Source organism: Gracilinanus agilis, chromosome 4 (assembly GCF_016433145.1).
Source record: "Gracilinanus agilis isolate LMUSP501 chromosome 4, AgileGrace, whole genome shotgun sequence".
Taxonomy (NCBI): Eukaryota; Metazoa; Chordata; class Mammalia; order Didelphimorphia; family Didelphidae; genus Gracilinanus; species Gracilinanus agilis.
The window spans coordinates 97,502,213-97,519,214 of NC_058133.1; the positions used below are offsets into that span (position 1 = coordinate 97,502,213).

General features: G+C 34.2%; 1 protein-coding gene across 1 annotated transcript in view; it reads left to right on the forward strand.

Moving 5' to 3' along the window:
- The window catches only part of LOC123245941 (complement factor H-like), a 141,296-nt gene that overhangs the window by 112,141 nt on the left and 12,153 nt on the right, over positions 1-17,002 (forward strand). The window contains exons 9-12 of the mRNA XM_044674910.1: positions 791-958; positions 5,464-5,640; positions 6,818-7,024; positions 9,013-9,189. Of these exons, the coding sequence (XP_044530845.1) occupies positions 791-958; positions 5,464-5,640; positions 6,818-7,024; positions 9,013-9,189 (729 nt within the window). The remainder of the gene's footprint in view (positions 1-790; positions 959-5,463; positions 5,641-6,817; positions 7,025-9,012; positions 9,190-17,002) is intronic.

Sequence of the window (17,002 nt, forward strand, 5' to 3'; positions counted from 1 at the left end):
TAGAATATTTTGAAGTCATTGAGAGACTATAGATATAAAGGAAGAAATTCATATGTATATTATATTGCTTTGAGAATGACTTCCACAAATAGGCTGACAATTTGTTTTATGCAAAGGAACACTAAAGTTAGCTGGGGAATCACATCATTGCTTCAGTCTATCTCCCAAAGATACAAAAAGTTCAGGAAATCACAAAAATTGACTGGTTTGGATTGTACTATATTACAATCAAAGTTTGTGTCATCCAACATGATTGGTGATTTTCACTCAGTGTAAAGTTTTGAAAGCCAAGATGCTGGTTTAATTGCATATTAGCTACCAAACTTGCTCAAACATTTTCCTCTACCCAACATGGATGGGATATCTCCCATCCCTAATGCAATATTTGCTTTATCCATTTTTCCAAACTCAACTTTATTCAGCCGTATCAATGAAGTTTCCTTTGATTCTTGTAGCTGGATTTAGACACAATACATGTTTCTGAATGAATTAACACTGAAGATGAATTAAATCAGTTGTATAAAACAAATGGAAACAATTTGTTGATAGAGGGAGGCACTAATTTAAACATGAGCATCTCTTCATGACATTGATGGTTATAAAATTTACCATTATGTTTTATTGTATTTTTAATTTTTCATAGATATTTTCCAAATATATTCTAATTGGGCTTGTCACCCCTGGAACCTGTGGGCTGCATGTTTGAAAGTTCGGATTTAATGACACACCTTAGACATTACATTTTAAAATTTTGTCTTCCTTACATTTTGAAATTTTGTCTTCCTTTTAGAAAAGTACAGACTTGGGAAATGTGAACTGAAATTTTTTGAAGATTTGCAAGTCAACATACTCAATGCATTTCATTTTATTATCATTAATTACAAATGTAACTGGAATTCTAAATTCAAAATTACAACGTGTAGAAATGGAAGATGGTATCCTCCACCAAACTGTCCAAGTAAGAGTGGTTATTAATTCCTTGAAGAAATTTTCCTCATTTTAAAATTTATTTTTATAATATCCACCTGTGAAAAGTAAACATAAATAAAACTTAGAAAACATAAATAACAATTCAATATATTCCTTTAGCTCTGCATTGATTTACTAATATTTTCCTGAAAAGTATGCTGTGAGATAGGTAGTGCAAGTAACATTAATCAATTTTATAACTTGAGAATACCAATGCTTCAGAATGTTTTGGTTTCCTTGGCTTCTACACAAAGCCAAGAAATTCTAAAAGAGCTCATCTCAGCTCTTTTTACCTTAAATATTAATATTGTAAGAATTTATATTTTAGGTTTTATTGCTAAATGTGAGAATTCTAAAGTAATATTGTGGTCATTGATTTAAAGATATTATAACTTAAGTCAAAGTTACTTTTAGAAGCTTTATTTACAAAGAGGTGGAAAGAGTGAAAGTGGGAAAATATAAGAAAAAGATAGAGAATTATGTAGTCTATCACCCTAAGCACTGCTCCAGTGTGGGGCTCAGCTCCAACAGGGCTCAATAATCTTTAACCAGAGGACCAGTTAGTATCTTTAGCAAGGGTTCCAACAACACAGCCTCCTCCAGGAAAGAAAAGTCTCTCTGGAACCACTCTCTCCAGAAGTCAGGAGAGGAAGGTGAGCTATTCCCCCAGCTCCCTGACGCAGAGTCTCTGAAGGCAAAGTCCCCAGGGGGAGTCCTCCAAAAAAGCAGTCCAAAGCCAAGATCCAAAAGCAAAGCCAAAGTCCAAAGGAGAAGCTCACCAATGTGAAGTCTCAGGAGAAGATCCAAGCACAAGATCCAAGCCAAAGGTTCAAGCCAAAGGTTCAAACTAAAGAACCAAACTGAAGAAATTCTAGACAGGAAGTTCAGGACTTTTTATAGTCCTTTTCCCACATTACCTCCTGTCCCTCCCTCCACTTTATGGGCTCCAATTGCAGTCTTTCAATTTGCCTAGCACTGCCCAAGGGGGTTGGAGTTGTCACCCACTCTAGCAAATGACTAGCTACCTCTCTTACTTAGTGTTAAGTAGGGGTGTTTAAGTTTTTGATTGATTAATTTTAAAGTTGCTAATTGATAGACAAAGAAAGTTTGATTCACTCTTCACAATATGACAAATGTGAACATGATCTTGTTTTCCATTGTCTAGAATGGTCTGTTCTCCTGAAAGTATTTGGACAAGTTTTAGCAAAGTCTTGATGATAATTTGCTCTTTACTAACTGATACTTTTATTGACTTCAGTTACTTTGTTGCTAGCAGCAAATATCAGTAGCTGATACAGATAAATTGTAATGATAATCCAGAAGTTTGAGACTTCCTAGAATTTCTTTTCAACAAGCATTAGTTGAATGCTTTGGACAAAGCAGTGTTAGCTGCTCATCTGAATTGGTTTACCTCAGAAAGCGAGTCCAGACACCCAGAAGTTCAAATTAGTGGAACCAATATTTGTTTACCAATCTATTGATTAATAAACGTACCTAACTGGCCAGGGCAGTTTCCTAGTGAAGGCAACAACTGACTGAAACTACAAGGCAGGGTACAGATACAGAGCAAATGTTCATAAAGAAGATATAACCTTGATGAAGTAAGCAAACTTTCTCATCTGGAACCTATTTTGGTTTGTAGTGTGGGGTCCGGGACTTTCCATCCTATATCTTATCCTGTACTGTGAGTGAGTTTGTTCAATGATTTTCAATGCAAATAACCTCATTTTCCTATCATCCTAAAGTGGAAGATACTTATGATTATATGATAACACACATGACTAATATGATAACACACTTATCATTACTCTAGTAAATTATAACTCAGGTATTTTCCTAGGGCTACATTCTTAATCTGGTTACCTACACAGACCTTTACCTGGGCACAAATTCTTACTATGAAATCATGTGTTATATTTTTAAAAATCACATGCTAAGCATTTATTAAGTTATTAATGATTGGTTTTCTGATTACAGGATCCAGAATGGGTTTCACAGTAATATTAAATGAAACTGATACAAGAGAACATCCTTAGTTCCAGTGTCATTTATATCCTGTACTGCCACAATTGCCTTCTGCCTTGTTTCCCTCCTTCAAGTTTCTCCCTCCTCTCATCCATCTTCCTAATTTATGCCAAAGTTATTTTCCTTAAACTCAGCTCTTACTATCACCTATTCATGAAGCTCTACATTTTTATCCTTATTTTATTGATAAGAAAAGAGATAGCAGTTAAGTGACTCCCCCAGGGTCATACGTTTAGAGTCTGGATTTGAATTCATGCATTCCTGATGTCAGACCTAGAGCTGTATGCACTGTGGCTCCTAGTTGCTTATAGAACATGATAAATATGAATAAATAAAATCAGATAATGGAAAATTGAGTTGAAGGAATTTAGTAGAGTAGTTTTGTTAGTATTTAAAGAGTGAACAGATTAATATGAAATGAGCCTTAAAAGATCAATAATGCCAGCCTGAAGATTTTGTGTTATGGTTTAGAGGCAAGGATGGAATTGATGAACTGTTTTGAGTAGGGAAGATACTTAATTAGATCTTTATCTTGGGAAGATTATTTCAGTAATATCGCAGATATAGATAGAAGACTGTCTACAGTAATGATTGGATTTGGGGGAACTAATTAATAGGCTACAATAATGGGTCTAATTGAGAGATTATAAGAATCATAGTCACCTTAGACATGGAAAGGAGAAAGAAGTAAAAAATTTTAGAGAAACAGAATCATCAAAACTAGTCATGGAAATTAGAAAGAGGACAGCAGATTCAAGAACACCTCCAATCTGAACATATATTCCATTAGTTCCCTTTTTTTAGTCTTTGGATGTATGTTTAAACCTTCTTTATCAACTCCTTTATTTGTGTTTCTAAACAAAACTTGTGAATGCATTGTTCATTTAGTTGGCAACTTCATTTTGTCTTCTGGTTCTCTTTATAGCAAGAATGTCAATATTTAAATGATTCAATTTCTCTAGTTGTAGATCAACTTCATCATTGGATGATGATTTCAAATTTACCAAGTCTCTTGTTAAGTTGAAGTTTAGATATGCCCTAGAAACCCAAGGATTCTAAGAACCTATTTATCTTTCCCTTCCCATTTGCATTGTCACTGCAGAAGCAAAGAGAAATTTCAGAATACTGGGATTAATTTTTTCCCTGGTTTTGTGGGTCAACTAGGCCAGAGAATTCATCACCAACTGTCCAGTTTCCAAAAAATAATTTGGTCTTTTCCTTGGGAAACAAACATAATTGTTGGCCAGAATCTTACTTGAAATCTATCCTGAAGAGGACAACTTACTGGAGTCAAATTCTCATCCTGATGAGCCACAGGAATAACATTTAGTGTGTAGGGGGCAGAATGTGTAAGAGGTAAAAATAAAAGGTTTGGACTAAATTATTTAGGAGTATGGTCACCAGGAATTAATTACTGAATTCCAAATGATTTTATGGTAATTTATTTATAAAATAAAGGTTAAGAGGGAAAGTAGAGAAATGAGAAAAGGGCAGAGGAAGAGATCTAGTTTAATGAGTTAGACCAGTGGCCCCCAAACTTTTCTGGCCTACCATCCCCTTTCCAGAAAAAATATTACTTAGCCCCCTGGAAATTAATTTTTTTTATTTTAATAGCAATTAATAGCAAAGATAAATGAACCTGTGGCCATCACCGCCCCTGCTGGATCGCTATAGCACCCACCAGGGGGTGGTGGCTCCCACTTTGGGAATCATTTAGTTAGACTATGTGTTCAAGTCCTGGATTACTCCATCAGGGCTCCAGTAGCCCCAGCCAGAGAGCCTAAGGGTCAATTAACAAGGATTTTAGCCAAGAGGCCTCTTCCCAACAAAGGGCCCCTTTGGAGGCTAATACCTCCAGGAAAAATCCAAGGAAGCCTTTTTCACTCAAATTTATAAGGAGAAATAGAAAGCAGACCAAGGTGCTCAGTCAGAGCTTCTCCAGGGTCCAGTTCAAGGCAAAAGACCTCCTCACAGGAAGTTCTTGCCACTTATAAAGATCATTCCTTTCATCACTGCCTGTGCCTTCCTACCATTTTACATGTACCAATTACAGCTAAAACTTTGTATAGTACTGCCCAGGGGGTAGTTGGTTGATTCTGATTCATCACCCACTATCACATGTAGGTCACAGACCTCCCCCACTTAAGGAAAAGTGGGATGTGTACCCTTTTGGTGATTAATTCTAAAAATGGGCAGGGAGAGAGTTAATTTCATCTTCACAAGTGCAGACTGGCAAAAACATGTATAAATTAGAGGTTCATAGAGGCAATGAGAGAAAAGCAGTTATGGAGAAAAATAAGTATTTCTTATACTCAGTAACACATTGATTTTGCATAATGTTTTTAATTTGTCCTCATTTAACTTGAGCTTGGAAATGCTGTGCATTGGAGAAACTATAACACCTGACATATGAGCTAGATATAATTATTAATATCATAAATTATACCACATAATATTAATGTCTTCCAGCAATGAAATCTTGTACACCTCCACCACAAATACCTAATTCTCAAGATATTAATATAATGGTGAATTATAAGGATGGTGAAAAAATAGGTATTATTTGTAAAGAAAACTACATTCTTCAAGGACAAGAAGAGATAATATGTGAAAATGGACACTGGAATTCATTACCACGATGCATTGGTTAGTATTTTTTATCTTGTCAAATAGTTTTCTTCCAAAAATTGTATTTACTTCTCTATGTAAGGTTAGTATGGGTTATGTAACAATAAAAAGAGTCATCTTTTCTAAGTTCCCTGGAGCTAAATGTCTCTGGATATAGGCAAGTTTTCTTCCTAGAAAACTGCTCAAGGATGTGAAACAGAAGATACCCCTAGTGTATTATTTTCTACTATCTTAAAGGTCCTTCAGATTCATCTTGGTGGGTTGGTTCTTGTCCTTTGTACTTAAAAAGGGCCAAAGTAATATCACTACAAGATATCATATGACTCATAAATTGGATTTAAGTGAGGCAGAATTTTACAAACTTGTCAGCCTCAATCTCCCTTCCAGAGTCATCAAAATCCACAAAAGTCAAGATAACTAGAGATGGACAGGGTTTTAGTAGATGACCTAGCTTCCTTAAATGTCTAATTAAGCCCAAAACATGCACAGTGCCTACTTTTGCTGCCTTCATGGTCCATTGGAACAAATTCTTCTAATCTGCCCCTTCTGCCAGGGGAGGTCTTTGAATAACTTAGATAGACATCCTGCTAACTCACAGATACCCTCAACCTGGTTTAGCCCATCTACCAAGACAGTTTACTGGAGTGTGGCTGTGGCACATGCTACAGCCTCTTGGAGTCACAGTTTACAGTTGAGTGGCAGGTGGACACTAAAAGAGGAAAAAAGTCCTGAAAAGGGCTTAGCAAGTCTTCACAGTCCAGTACTAGACAGTACTAGTCTTCCCTTAACATGGTAATGAAAAAGAAGAATGAGTCAGTCACATAAATAAATAGTAGATAGAAAGGGGAATAATAAAGAAATATAAGTGAACTATAGGATCTTAGATCTAGAGCTGGCAGAAATTCTAGAGGTCATGTAGAGTCCAACAATATCCTTTGCTAGCTTAAGAACATATGACTCAGAATTTAAATGGTTCACCTGATATCACATAGATAGTAAATGGCAGAATTGGAATTTGAACTCAGATTATCTGACTCCAAGATCAGTGTTCTTTTCACTGCATTTGTAAAATATTTATACATTATTTTAATTTTTAAGAAAGTTTGAAGTTATTTTAAATATAAAAGGATATTCATTTTTTGTTTTCTCCAAATAATTGTACTTGTTTTATAACTATACTCTCTTCTTCATATAGAAAAACAGCCATGTTCTAAACCACCTGCTATAAAATATGGAGCCCTTAAGTCAGTGAAAACTTCAGAAGACAATGACAATTTGGAGCCCAATATCTATGGACATGATACTATAGTGAGCTACATGTGTCAACAGGGTTTCATGATGATAGGAGGAGAGGAGATAAAATGCCACATGGGAAAATGGAGCTCACCTCCTCGTTGTGTTGGTAATGATGCTTCTTGGCAAGTTTTCCACAAGATAGTAGCTCTAAACACTCATAATAGAATCAGTCAACTAGAATGGATTAAGTCCTTGCATTATGCCAGAGCATTATGCTGGAGAGATACAAATAAAAATAAGACAAATAAGACAATCTATGCGCTCAAAAAACTGATATTTAACTAGAAAAAACCTATGGGCAAGCAGCTAGAAAAAGTATTCCCTGGTATAAATTTAAGGTATGTTGATTATTATTCAATGAGGCACCAGAATTCAGTCTTCCTGACCCTGAAGGGTAATTTTTCTTACTCCCACATTGTAGTCTTACAATATGATGATGTAAATTTTAGGAGGAAAAAAATAGTAAAGGTAATAAAAGATGGATTCTCTTGTCATATGTAAAGTGTGCATTCTGTGCTTCAAGATAGCTATGAGAGAAACTTTAAACTTTAAGAAAAACTATATAAATATGAGACATAACCTCCACAATTATCATCTCCCAATCCCCTCTTTTCACACATGAGTAAAATGAGGTCCAAAGTTATATAGTGATTTTGACTACTAAAGTATGGCAATTTAATAGTAGTACAAGGTCTGGATCTCAAGTTTTTTACCTCTCATTTGACTACTTTTTGTAATATGCAGTCCTGTCTTGTCACCAACAGAATGGACTTCAAAGCTCTGTTCAGTGCACTATTCTGTCTTTTTTATGTGTATCATTTCCCCCCCCATCAGTTACTAACATCTCTGAATTTTAATCTGTATTGTCACAGTTCTTCTTTTGCCATGTCTGTAATGCCCTCCCTCTTCTTCTCAGTCTCCTATTTCTCTAGCTCCATTCAAGTTCTAGTTAGGAAACTTTTCATGATAATCCAATATTCTTACTAATTTATAATTTATCATGTACATATTTTGTTCGTATGTAGTTGTTTACATGTTGTCTCCCCATTAGACGACGAGCTCCTTGAAGGCAGAAATTATCTTTTACCTTTCTTGAACCCAAGATTCAGCACAACGTTTGATTCATTGACTGAGTGAAATTTTTAGTGTGAGAAGAGACTTTGATAAAAATCAATTATAGATTTCCAGTATTCTAATTAGTGATATTCTCTAATGCTCAGGAGACAGTGACTTTCAGCTTATCTTTTTGAGAGGCTATAAAATTGAGTGACTTAACTACTGTGATTAGTATCTAAATATCACATATCAAAACTCATTTCTAATCATTATTAGCTGTGTGATCCTGGGCAAGCCAATTTACTTTTCTGTCTCATTTTTCCTCATATGTAAAATGGAAACATTAATCTCTATGGTATCCACTTCACAGAGCTGTTACCAGGAATAAATGAGCCAAAAAAAAAAGAGGCACAGTGCTCAGCAAATTCCAAATCACTATAGAAATATCAATATTATTACTACTCAGATATAAATATGCATAAATATTACAAAGATTTACTTTTCCTTTTTACATTTTTAATATTTGAGTATTGTGGGAAGAAGGAAAATGCCTTTTAATTTAAAATATGGGAAAATTATTTACTGAAATTGCATAGTTAGGTTTGAATAAAGAATAAATGCCTCTTTACGTTGGGGAAACGGTTTATTCCCCACCTCAAAAAAAAAAATAGGTAGATAGACAGGCTCAGTGGTGAGAGTGAAAGAAAGCTCAAACTAATAAGTATATGAGGTTCAGGTGCATATGGCAAATTCACAGGTCCTAAGATTTTGGAGTCCCTTTCTTTCCCACTAGAGTCCTCTGTTTTCCTTGTCTCTTTTGGGAACTTAGTGCTTTTATTTATTCTGAATCCCCTTTCATTCTCTATGCCTAGCTAAGGTGTCCTGGGAAAAGCTGTAATAAAATCCCAAAATTTTATTGTATTAAAGTAAGTGGCTTGAAAAACTAGAGTCTGTTTACTGCCATATTGTTGTATTTATTTGATTGATCATATTTTTCTTTCAAATGCAATTAATTACACAAATAAACATATTTTTCAGATGCAAGATGTTTACCTCCACCCAAGTTTAATAATGCTGACATTGTTGGTACTTTTAAAACATATTATATGCCAGGAGATAGTGTGATTTATCAGTGTTCATCAAATTTTCACCCTGAAGGATCAATTGAAGTGACTTGTACAGGAGGCAACTGGAAAGGGGATCCTCAATGCAAAGGTATTTACTAATTTTCTGGATTCTTTTCCCTATCCAGTGATTTCATGGGTCTAGAGAACTACAAGGAAACTTATCAATGCTTTTGAACTCAGTCTTTGAGAATTGTCTGGAATATGGAAAAGTTAATTGGCAAGTCCAGGCTCATTCCATCAGTGTGGATGAGATAGTAGTTTAAACTTAGTCAACCTGATTCCAAGGAAAAGCCTTTATCTCTTATGTTTCACTAATTTAATTAAATTGATTAATGAAAAACAAATTGCTTATTAAAATCATAAGTTCAATGAGGGCAGGTGATACTTCAAATTTTTGGCAGAAATTTGAATTGTATATGTCCTCCAAACCTCCATATCTTAAAAAGCACAAAGGCTTTTTTAAATGTTTGGTGAATTGAAATTATATGAGTTATGCAGTGTAATACAATTTATTTCTATAGAAGGAATTAAATAATATTTTATTATAATCTTTCAGAAAGAGTTTGGTGGTCCTGTCTTCAGGAAAAGGAATTAAATGAATGTTATTTTAATGCCACTTCTATTGTTTCTATATTCTCAGTCAAATATCATACCCTCTATTTTATCTTCTTTCTTCTGGACATTTCTGATGTCTTTTAAACTACTGAATCAATTCCTTGGCATTTTCTCTAACCTTGACTTCCATGACACTACACATTCCTGGCTTTCTCCCTTCTCTGTCTCCTCTGCTTCCATGTTTTCTTTTATTTTTTTAATCATCAGTATCTCCTATAGCTCTGATCTAGGTTTCCAAATTTCTTTTAAAATAGTAGGAAGTTCTTCTCTAACATTATTGTGATCCCCTGAAAATAGTGGATTTTTACACCCCTTTTTCCATCTTCAACTTACTCTTTCTAGTTCCAGATTTCTTCCTATCTCTAATGTGCCTCTATTTGAATCTCTTGAAAAACTTCAAATATGCTTAGGAGATCTATCATCACATTGATATGGATACTCTTACAAATGATATAGATTTCAATCTAGACATGCATATCCATGTTGTGTGACTTTGTAGGCATTCCTTCTAACTATGTAGACTAAAGCCCATCTATGCCTACATTTCCTGTATGACCCTGGTACCTTTATTTCCATAGAATTGTGGTTGTGAATTTACCCTACATGAAAGAAGTCTTCCTTAAGATCTGTCGATATTGAAAAATTATCATTGGAACACATTGCATTTATAGTGCTTCTCCCTTGCTCGTGTTATATAATCAGTCCAAGACTTCTTTTGATTAGGTATTTCTTTAATGACAATTTTTCCTACTTTCCTGCATGATTCCTTGTCTAGAATGTTTTACGGCCTGTCTCTGTCCAGTTCACATTTCTTCATCGTATTTCAGGTGATCTTCAAATTTGGTTCTTCAGAAAATTTTGCTCTATGATTCATCACATAAATATTGTTATTTTAAAAGGGCTTTTATTTAGGGTGAAACTTTGGGATATTAAGAAAATTCCCTGGTTTCCCAGAGGCAAAAATCAGCCTAACCTGTTCTCCTCTTGTTTAGTCATGTCTCATCCTATTGTCCATTTGTAATGCCTATTCAAGATGTCTATATGCACACAAAATGGAGTCAAGATGTTCCAATAGCAAAAAAAATTACATCATAATACCCCACCAAAGCTCCTTTGTGAAGATCTAGAAAATCAATGCATCAAAAAAATGACAATTCTTATAGAAAAATCTAAAGAAAATTACAGTGATTATTTTTTCTAGCCCAGGAGAGCACAGAGAGACAGATATCTGCAGACATTAGTGCTGGATATGGACAGGAGTAAACAATCTTCAAAACATCATAGCACCAAGGCAAGAAATGAAATAAAGTCAAAAACCAAATCAACAAGAGTTACCTAGATATGCATCTGTTCCTTTCTCCTATTGTTACTTAAAAGAAGACTGGACAGTGGTCCAGTCTTGTGTTATCTTTAAGAAAGGCTTAAGGACAGCCCTATAATAAGAGGTAGTCTGATCTTGCCTCCTTCTTCACTTTGCCTCAGTGAATGGCCCTGCTATGGATGTTGGTGTAACCTCTATTCCTACTGTGTCTACCACTCCTGGAATTCTCCATGATGTGTGCTTGTTTGGTCCTTTCTTTTACTGTACCTGGTATTCATGGATTACTCTATAGTGGATAATGCTATAAATCTGTGTCCTCTTGCAGCCAGGGATCAAAATAGACTGGACTAAGCACTAGTCTGTCCTTGTCTCCTATGGCACAAGGCATTTAAAGAGCTTTATTTTCAATATTCCCTGGCATGCCTCTGTTTGAAGTTTCCATAGGATTCTGGTAGTATTATTGTGTAGTCTTGAACAAAATAGAAGAAATTTTTGATATTTTGCTTTGTTTTTCTTTCTCAATGGTTCTTCTAATTATTTTCTTTGGGGTGGGAGGGTCTTATGTACTTTTAATGACTTCATTGATAACTTTTTTCTATGATATTAGTTTTTGAATCTCCACATTCTCTTCCTTTTACTCAGTGAGTCTTCTCTTGTAACAAACAGTAAAAGATAAGTGAACCAGTTATGTTCAACAATCTCATTTGAAAGTATGTTCAGCCATTACAGATTTGTCATACTTTGGAAAGAATATAAGAATATTAGCTCTGTAATCAGATGTGGATTCAGTCATGTCTGATTCCCCATGACCCCATTAGAGGTTTTCTTGATAAAGATATTAGAGTGGTTTTCCATTTCCTTCTCTCGTATATTTTTTCTGTTTTTTTTAAGTTCATTTAATTAAATAAATAAATAATTAAGAATATTTTGCCATGGTTACATGATTCATGTTCTTTCCTTCTCCTCCTCCCACACCCCTTCCATAGCCAATGAGCAGTTCCACTGGGTTTTACATGTGCCATTGATAAAGATCTATTTCCATATTATTAATATTTGCACTAGGGCAATCTCTTAGAGTCTGCATCCCCAATCATATCGAACCATGTGATCAAAAAGTTGTTTTTCTTCTATGGTTCTACTCCCACAGTTGTCTCTGGATGTGGATAGTGTTCCTTCTCATAAGTCCCTCAGCCTTGCTCTGGATCCTTGCATTGCTGCTAGTAGAGAAGTTTGTTATGTTCGATTGTACCATAGTGTATCAGTCTCTGTGTACAATGTTCTCCTGGTTCTGCTCCTTTCACTCTGCATCAATTCCTGGAGGTCATTCCAGTTCACATGGAATTCCTCCAGTTCTTTATTCCTTTGAGCACAATAGTATTCCATCACCAACAGATACCACAATTTGTTCAGCCATTCCCCAATTGAAGGACATTCTCTCATTTTCCAATTTTTTGCCACCACAAAGAGCTCAACTATAAATATTTTTGTATAAGCCTTTTTCCTCATTATCTCTTTGGGATATAAACCAAGCAGTACTATGGCTGGATCAAAAGGCAGATAGTCTTTTAAAGCCCTTTGAGCATAGCTCAAAATTGCCTTACAGAAAGGTTGCATCAATTCACAACTCCACCAACAGTGCATTAATGTTAGAATTTTGCCACATTCCCTTCAACACTTATTATTTTCCTTTGTTGTCATGTTAGTCAATCTGCTATGTGTGAGGTAGTACCTCAGAGTTGTTTTGATTTGCGTTTCAATGACTATAAGAGCTTTAAAACACTTTTTCATGTGCTTATTAATAGTTTTGATTTCTTTATCTGAAAATTGCCTATTCATGCATGTCCCTTGCCCATTTATCAATTGGGGAATAACTTTTTTTGTAGAATTGATTTAGTTCCTTATCAATTTGAGGAATTAGACTTATGTCAGAGGTTTTTATTAAAAAGATTTTTCCCAATTTGTTGTTTCCCTTCTATTTTTGGTTGTGTTGGTTTTGTTTGTACAAAAAAATTTTAATACAATGTAATCAAAATTATTCTTTGTACATTTTGTTATATCCTCTCTCTCTTGCTTGGTCTTAAAATCTTTCCTTTCCCATAGATCTGACAGGTAAACTATTCTATGTTCTCCTAATTTACTTATGGTTTTTTTCTTTATATTTAAGTCATTCACCCATTCTGAATTTATCTTGGTGTAGGGTGTGAGCTGTTGATCTAAAGGTAATCTCTCTCATACTGTTTTTCAATTTTCCCAGAAGTTTTTGTCAAATAGTAAGTGTTTGTCCCAAAAGCTAAGATCTTTGAGTTTTTCTGACACTATCTTACTGAGTTCATTTACCCTAAGTCTATTCCACTGATCTTTCCTTTTGTCTCTCAACCAGTACCATATTTTTTGGATGACCACTGCTTTATAGCACAGTGTAAGATTTGATACTGCTAGGTCTCCATCTTTCACATTTTTTCATTATTTCCCTTGAAATTCTTGATCTTTTGTCCTTGCAAATGAACATTGTTATAGTTTTTTTTTTCCTAATTGAGTAAAAAAGTTTCTTGGTAGTTGGATAGGTATGGCACTAAATAAGTAAATTAATTTGGGTAGAAATGTAATTTTTGTTATATTAGCTCATCCTTGCCTTGAGCAATTAATGTTTTTACAATTGTTTAAATCTAGTTTTAATTGTATAGAAAGTGTTTCATAGTTGTGTTCATATAGTTCCTGTGTTTGTCTTGGCAAATAGATTCCTAAGTATTTTATATTATCTAGGGTGATTTTAAATGGAATATTTCTTTCTAACTCTTGCTGCTGAGATGTGTTGGAAATATATAGAAATACTGATGATTTATGTGGGGTTGTTTTGTATCCTGCAACTTTGCTAAAGTTGTTGATTATTTCCATTAGCTTTTTAATTGATTCTCTAGGATTCTTTACATAGACCATCCTATCGCCTGCAAAGATTGATAGTTTAGTATCCTTGTTGCCTATTTTAATGCCTTCAATTTCATTTTCTTCTCTGATTGCTACTGCTAGTGTTTCCAGTACAATGTTAAATAATAGAGGTGATAATGGGCATCCTTGTTTCACTCCTGATCTTATTGGGAAGGCTTCTGATTTCATCCACATCATAGTTGATGCTTGCTGATGGTTTTAAATATATACTGTTTATTATTTTTAGAAAAAGCCCTTCTATTCCTATACTTTCTAGTGTTTTCAACAGAAATGATCGTTGTATTTTGTCAAAGGCTTTTTCAGCATCTATTGAGATAATCATGTGGTTTTTGTTTGTTTGCTTGTTGATATGGTCAATTATGTGAATGGTTTTCCTTATTTAGAACCATCTTTGCATTCCTGGTATAAATCCCACCTGATCATAAGGAATAACCCTCGTGACTACTTGCCGGAGTCTTTTTGCTAGTATTCTATTTAAGATTTTTGCATCTATGTTCATTAAGGAGATTGGTCTGTAGTTTGCTTTCTCTATTTTTGATCCACCTGGCTTTGGGTTCAGTACAATATTTGTGTCATAAAAGGAATACAGTAGAGCTCCTTCTTTGCTTATTATGTCAAATAGTTTGTATAATATTGGGATTAGTTGTTCTTTGTAAGTTTGATAGAATTCACTTGTGAATCCATATGGTCCTGGAAATTTTTTTCTTAAGGAGTTCTTTGATGGCTTGTTCAATTTCTTTTTCTATTATGGGATTATTTAAGTATTCTATTTCTTCTACTGTTAATCTAGGCAATTTATATTTTTGTAAATTATCATCTATATTACTTAGATTACCATATTTTTTGCCATATAATTGGACAATATAGTTCTTAATAATTACCTTAATTTTCTCTTCATTAGAGGTGTCTCCATTATCACTTTTGATATTGTTAATTTGGTTTTCTTCTTTCCTTTTTTTATTACATTAACCAGTACTTTATCTATTTTATTTATTTTTTCAAAGTACAGCTTCTAATCTTATTTATTAATTCAATAGTTCTTTCACTTTCAATTTTATTAATTTCTATTTGATTTTTAGAATTTCTAATTTTGTTTTTACATAGGGGATTTTAAAATTGTTCTCTTTCTAGTTTTTTAGTTTACATGCCTAATTCATTTACCTCTTCCCTCCTTGATTTATTACTATATGCACTCAGGGTTATACATTTCCATGAGTACTGATTTGGCTGCATCCCAAAAATTTTGATATAATGTCTCCTCATTGTCATTCTCTTCAATGAATTTATTAATTGTTTCTATGATTTGTTCTTTAACCAACCAATTTTGGAGAATCACATTATTTAATTTCCAATTAATTTTTGATTTGCCTCTCCATGTACCCTTACTAATTATTATTTTTATTGCATTATGATCTGAAAAGTTTGCATTTATTATTTCTGCTCTTTTGCATTTGTTTGCCATGTTTTATGCCTGAGTACATGGTCAATCTTTGTGAATGCATCATGTGCTGCTAAAAAGAAGGTATATTCTTTTTGTCCCTATTCGTTTTTCCCCAGATATCTATTAACTTTAATTTTTCTAAGATTTCATTCACATCTCTTACTTCTTTCTTATTTATTTTTTGTTTGATTTATCTAGATCTGATAGAGGAAGGTTCAGGTCTCCCCTAGTATAATTTTACTATCTATTTCCTCCTTAAGTTCCAGTAATTTCTCCTTTAAAAATCTGAATGCTATATCATTTGATGCATACATGTTGAGTACTGCTATTTCCTCATTGTCTATGCTGCCTTTTATCAGCATATAATTACCTTCCCTAACTCTTTTAATCAGATCTATTTTTACTTTGGCTTTGTCAAATATTATGATTGTGACTCCTGCCTTCTTTTTAATCAGTTGATGCTCAATAGATTTTGCTCTATTCTCTTACTTTTACCCTGTGTGTGTCTACTTGCTTCATGTGTATTTCTTATAAAAAACATATGGTCAGATTTCAGTTTCTAATCCACTCTGCTATTTGCTTCCGTTTTATGGGTGAGTTCATCCCATTCACATTCAGAGTTATGATTACCACCTATGTATTACCCATCATTTTGATTTCCTCTCCTAATTCTGCCCTTCCTTTTACTATTTCCTTCTACACCAGTCTCTTGCTTTTAATCAACCCCCTTAATCCTCACCCTTATTTTACTACCATCCCACCCCCTCCCTTCTTGTTCCCCTTTTATTTTTATTTAAGGTCTATTAAATTCCCTCCTCCTGTCTTCACTCCCTTTAGTACTCCCCACCCCACTCCCACCCTTGTTTTTTTTTTCCTTCTCAGCTTCCCTGAAGGGTAAGATAGAATATGATACTCGAATGGATCTAGATGCTCTTCCCTCTCAGAGGTGATTCCACTGAGAGTAATGTTTACGTATTACCTATTAGCACTCTTTTCCTCTCCTTCTTATAATAGTATTCTTCCCCTCCCCCTCCCATGCACTTTTTAAGTAGTATAAATTATCCTGTTTTTCTTATTCCTTCAAGTTTTTCTTGGTGCCATTTTCTATTTTCCCCCCTTTCTTTTTTTACATATCATCTTAAACCACTTAGTATCCCACCACTACCTATAAATAATTCTTCTAACTACTATGATAGTTAATACAGTTTTTAAGAGTTGGAAATATCATTTTTCCATATCAATGTATAAATAATTTGACCTTACTGAAGTCCTTAAAGAAAATTTTCCCCTCTCTTTTGTGTAATTAGAATCTATTACCCTAAATACTATGATCCCCAGCAAAACTATCACCCCCAGTACTCCACTCACTTCCTGTCATTATATGCTAATGTAGAAAGGCTATAAATTCAGTGGAGTTCCATGTCTCACTCTCTTATCTTCCTGTAATGGCTTTGGTAGATGAGGGATTTTTGAGCAGGTAAAAAACTTAGTAATGTGGTTCTATTTTGTCAGATGATAAACTTTAAAAAAATAATACTTGAAGTATTGGACATTAATTTAAATCTTACGCTTTATTAC